The sequence below is a fragment of the Dinoponera quadriceps genome, unplaced genomic scaffold (genome assembly GCF_001313825.1).
Source record: "Dinoponera quadriceps isolate SergipeBrazil2010 unplaced genomic scaffold, ASM131382v1 scaffold6278, whole genome shotgun sequence".
Classification (NCBI taxonomy): domain Eukaryota; kingdom Metazoa; phylum Arthropoda; class Insecta; order Hymenoptera; family Formicidae; genus Dinoponera; species Dinoponera quadriceps.
The window spans coordinates 1-3,674 of NW_014560160.1; the positions used below are offsets into that span (position 1 = coordinate 1).

Here is a 3,674-nt window from a genome sequence, read left to right on the forward strand (position 1 = left end):
GATACCTTCAAATTAAGGAATTCATCCTTAAACTATATAGTATAATAACTGTGTAATAAGCAATCGTTGGTTAATATCTGTGAAGTTGATGCTATTATAGATAATGTAAGATATATTTAATTTTATTACAATTATTTTAAATGCGCAAAGAATGAAAGAAGGAGGGAGGAGAACCTTGTCTAAAGGGAACAGTGTGATGTTGGGGACGTTTTAAATCGATTCGGGAAAGTTTACGCATATGCAAGTAGTTGCGTAATATGTTCAAAAATATTTAAAAAATATTTAAAAACTGTAATATGTCGATGTCATTTGTTACTAATTCTGCAATCTCTGCCTTATCAATACAGCACAAATGTTCAAAAGACGTGCTGGAGATGTCCTAAAAATATTCGAATATTTTTGGTACGTTCCTACGATTTCTGTCGCACATTTGTTCTGTATGGAAATATCACTCTTGCTGCTATTTCGATGTCAGGCTTATAAATTAAAAGACAATATGTCAGAAAAATACCTTTTGAATGCTAAATATGGTGTATGACTGTTCCCTCCTATGATAATTGTTTTGAGGGCATCCTCGAAAGTGTAGCCGTAAATGGAACCGAATATAAAAACCATGATAATCGAGAAATAATTCTCGCGCACAACCTTTTGTCCTCTGTGATATTTTTCTGGGTCCATCCATTCAGGTAACGCATTTAGTGATCGGTTGAAATCGAGTGGACGTGTGGCAGACGGGATCAGATTTTGTAAAGATTCTGGCACGTTTTTATATAAATCCGTCATATTGTGATACATCCAGTCACTTTGTTCTTGCACTGTCCAATCATCGAAGTTGCTCGGAAGTTCAGTATCGGCGCATATACGCTGCATTTTCTGCAACTATTCATTATTAGTAGTTTTTTTTAGCTTATTCAAGATAAGCTTATAAAAGATCACATATTTTGCCGCATTTATTATCTCTTTTCTTTACAGAAAACCATTATTGGCTATGATAAATTGGCCAGCAATATAAAGCAGTTTTGGTACTCGTACAAGCAGTAAAACTATTTGGTAACAATAATTTATCACGGGCCAATTTATCACAATCGATAATTTTTATGTGTCAAAGTCCCTCATTTAATCTTTAACACTATGTTCGTATGTAATATATTACGCGCCTATAACGACATATTACTTTCGGAAGATAGATAAGTAGAGCAGACTTTATAGACGGCATAATATAGACGCCGAATTATTTTCGTCCTATAAATTATGCTGTGTAAAATTTTATACTTTCGCGGTATGGATAAACATTTGAGGTGGCTTCCTAGCCGGTACCACGTCTTTCAAAGAATTACATCCTCCAAGTAATTGTGGAACTATTTTATATCGATCCTCACCTTGAAGAAATGAACTGGAATGTTCACGAAATATCGGAGAAAAATCTTCGAGAAACATAGCGCTAACTCGGAAACCACGTCGAATATTACAACGTTCTGTGTCATTTTGAATAAAAGTGAGATAAATGCTCGAGTAAGAACAAGTACGGATAGATATAATCATGGAAAATATCACGACAGAGAAAACCATTTATTGATAAATTATCAAAATTACAAATCCCCATTACAATTCAGAAAGAATTTATTTTTAACGCGAGAACGCATAAAAGGTCCGTAGAAACTTACCATTTGTGCGTGGTCGATCGTTATTAGACAAAAGGTAAATTGACTATTAAAGACAGTGGCAAGCAACGTCCAAAGCACAAATACGTCGCGACGCGAAACCGGACGTAGCTATATATATATGTGAAATGTAGAAACAAGATAAACTTTCTCGATAAAAATGAATGTTTTTTACTTACATTTCAAACAAACTTCGATAGATTGCATATCATGACCACATGATTTCTTCACATCGGACTATGTCCTTCGTACATTAAAGTCTGCCGCTTTTTTAAGATAGTATCTATAAACTGTTCCGAAGCGTTTGACGTCTTGCTAATCACGCGCTATTTCCAATCAAATTACAGGCTACCAAATACAGCACTCTTTTTTATACGTTATTTCCTCGCAAGTAATTACAAGTATTTTTTTTTATATAATCCTCTTCTTTTTTTCTCATGTGTTCTATCATTACTTATGCTGGTGTAACTAATCTACAAATGTGTGACGCATGGTATGCTCCAAACATCCCGTATAATATACATTTTATATTATATACATATTACGTACATATTATATATATATATTACATAACTTAAATATTTTATAAATTAATATCAAAATCTGATAACTGTCGTTTTGATTTCTCGTGTAGCTCCGCTAACTTCTTCGAGTCGATATTTAACGCTGCTTCAAGCATTTTGCACATCAATTTATTAACAAATGATCTCACACTTGAGAACTTCAACGCATGATGTAATAAAAATCTGAAATGATGAATAAATTCTCACCGGTGAATTAATATCGTATTTCGAACAATATTAAACTGTATTATAAATTATATAGAATACATATGACTCACCTAAAAGCAATATAGGCAATCCACTCTGCATAACTGAGGGACGCATATAAATTAGGCATGTTTAAGTTTAATGTTTCCGTTAAAAATAGCGTAAACGACTTATAAGGGATATATATGTAGTAATTTAGAGCTTCTATCATACATTTTGTTACGTGCACGTATTCAGGTTGGATTTCCTTAAAATTTTGTATTGTCCAATGTTGAGATAAATCCCGCAATCGTTGTTTTATTTCCTTCAAGTTGCCATTGCAAAAATTGTACCTAACGGATTATATTTAACATATATACGTTCTCGATTAAAGATGCAAGAGATGTAAAGAATAAAGTAAGCGTTTGACACCAAAGAGAGGCGTATTTTGCTGGACTAACAATCGATTGACACTATTCGCATATGATATTAATATTTTTATTTTCTAGAGTTGTATTTTATACGAGCGGTGAACTTTATTGTATCGTACTTATATAACGATCATATGATTTCTCATGTAAATTTCTACAAAATATGTTATTTATATATAACGAGCAGAAGGAAAAGCAATATATTATTTTTAATCTTTGTATCTTAAGAAACTCGGCGTTCTGCGACCGGATGTTAATAAAACTACTACTTACTCATCTTCAATTCCGAGAAAATATCCGTAGCATTTCCACATATGGCAAAAGGCATCTAAATCTTCATCTGTTACGAAATGCATGCCAATTTTTTGCGGATATAATACAGGCAACATTATGAAATGGGCCTGTGCAACGGCCATCATCGCATTATTTAAACCTTTCGGTTTGAGTGAGATGTAATCTGAAATTTTGTAAGGACGTTGTCCAGGCTTCTCAGACGGACATGTGAGAGCGAAGTCCTTCATAAGTGTTTCGTATTCTGGACACCACGGCTGCTCGAATTTTGATGCCGCCTGATATTGCTTGTTATCCAACAGGGAAACCTTTGTGCTTATTCTTATATGTTTACTGCGTGCAATTTGCATGTCCCTGTAGGCCTCCGTACTTTTAATCCAAGGTTCACCATCACACCAAGCGAGCATCCGTTTCAACGTATTCAAATACCTTCAAATTAAGGAATTCATCCTTAAACTATATAGTATAATAACAGTGTAATAAGCAATCGTTGGTTAATATCTGTGAAGTTAATACTATTTACATAAATAATGTAAGATATA

The 3,674-nt window shown here is 33.6% G+C and overlaps 2 protein-coding genes across 2 annotated transcripts; both read right to left on the reverse strand.

The window, feature by feature from the left end:
• Positions 1-458: 458 nt before the first annotated feature.
• LOC106750662 lies at positions 459-1,822 on the reverse strand. The gene is made up of 2 exons (XM_014631164.1): positions 1,665-1,822; positions 459-873 (listed from the first exon to the last, which is right to left on the reverse strand). Exons 1-2 carry the CDS (start codon positions 1,665-1,667, stop codon positions 478-480), a joined length of 399 nt encoding a protein of 132 aa, XP_014486650.1. The 5' UTR covers positions 1,668-1,822; the 3' UTR covers positions 459-477.
• Positions 797-3,599, reverse strand: LOC106750661. Its single transcript, XM_014631163.1, has 4 exons — positions 3,115-3,599; positions 2,503-2,763; positions 1,841-2,407; positions 797-879 (listed from the first exon to the last, which is right to left on the reverse strand). The coding sequence occupies exons 1-3, from the start codon at positions 3,537-3,539 to the stop codon at positions 2,245-2,247; spliced, it is 849 nt and encodes a 282-aa protein (XP_014486649.1). The 5' UTR covers positions 3,540-3,599; the 3' UTR covers positions 797-879; positions 1,841-2,244.
• Between the last annotated feature and the right edge of the window lie 75 nt (positions 3,600-3,674).

Excerpts from the sequence above, each read along its gene's own strand:
- LOC106750661 (XM_014631163.1), bottom strand. The coding sequence starts at position 3,539 with ATGCTCGCTTGGTGTGATGGTGAACCTTGGATTAAAAGTACGGAGGCC. Across the intron at positions 2,764-3,114 it reads TTTCTCGGAATTGAAGATGA|GTACAATTTTTGCAATGGCA; the intron begins GTAAGTAGTAGT and ends ATAATCCGTTAG. Across the intron at positions 2,408-2,502 it reads ATTGCCTATATTGCTTTTAG|ATTTTTATTACATCATGCGT; the intron begins GTGAGTCATATG and ends TCATCATTTCAG.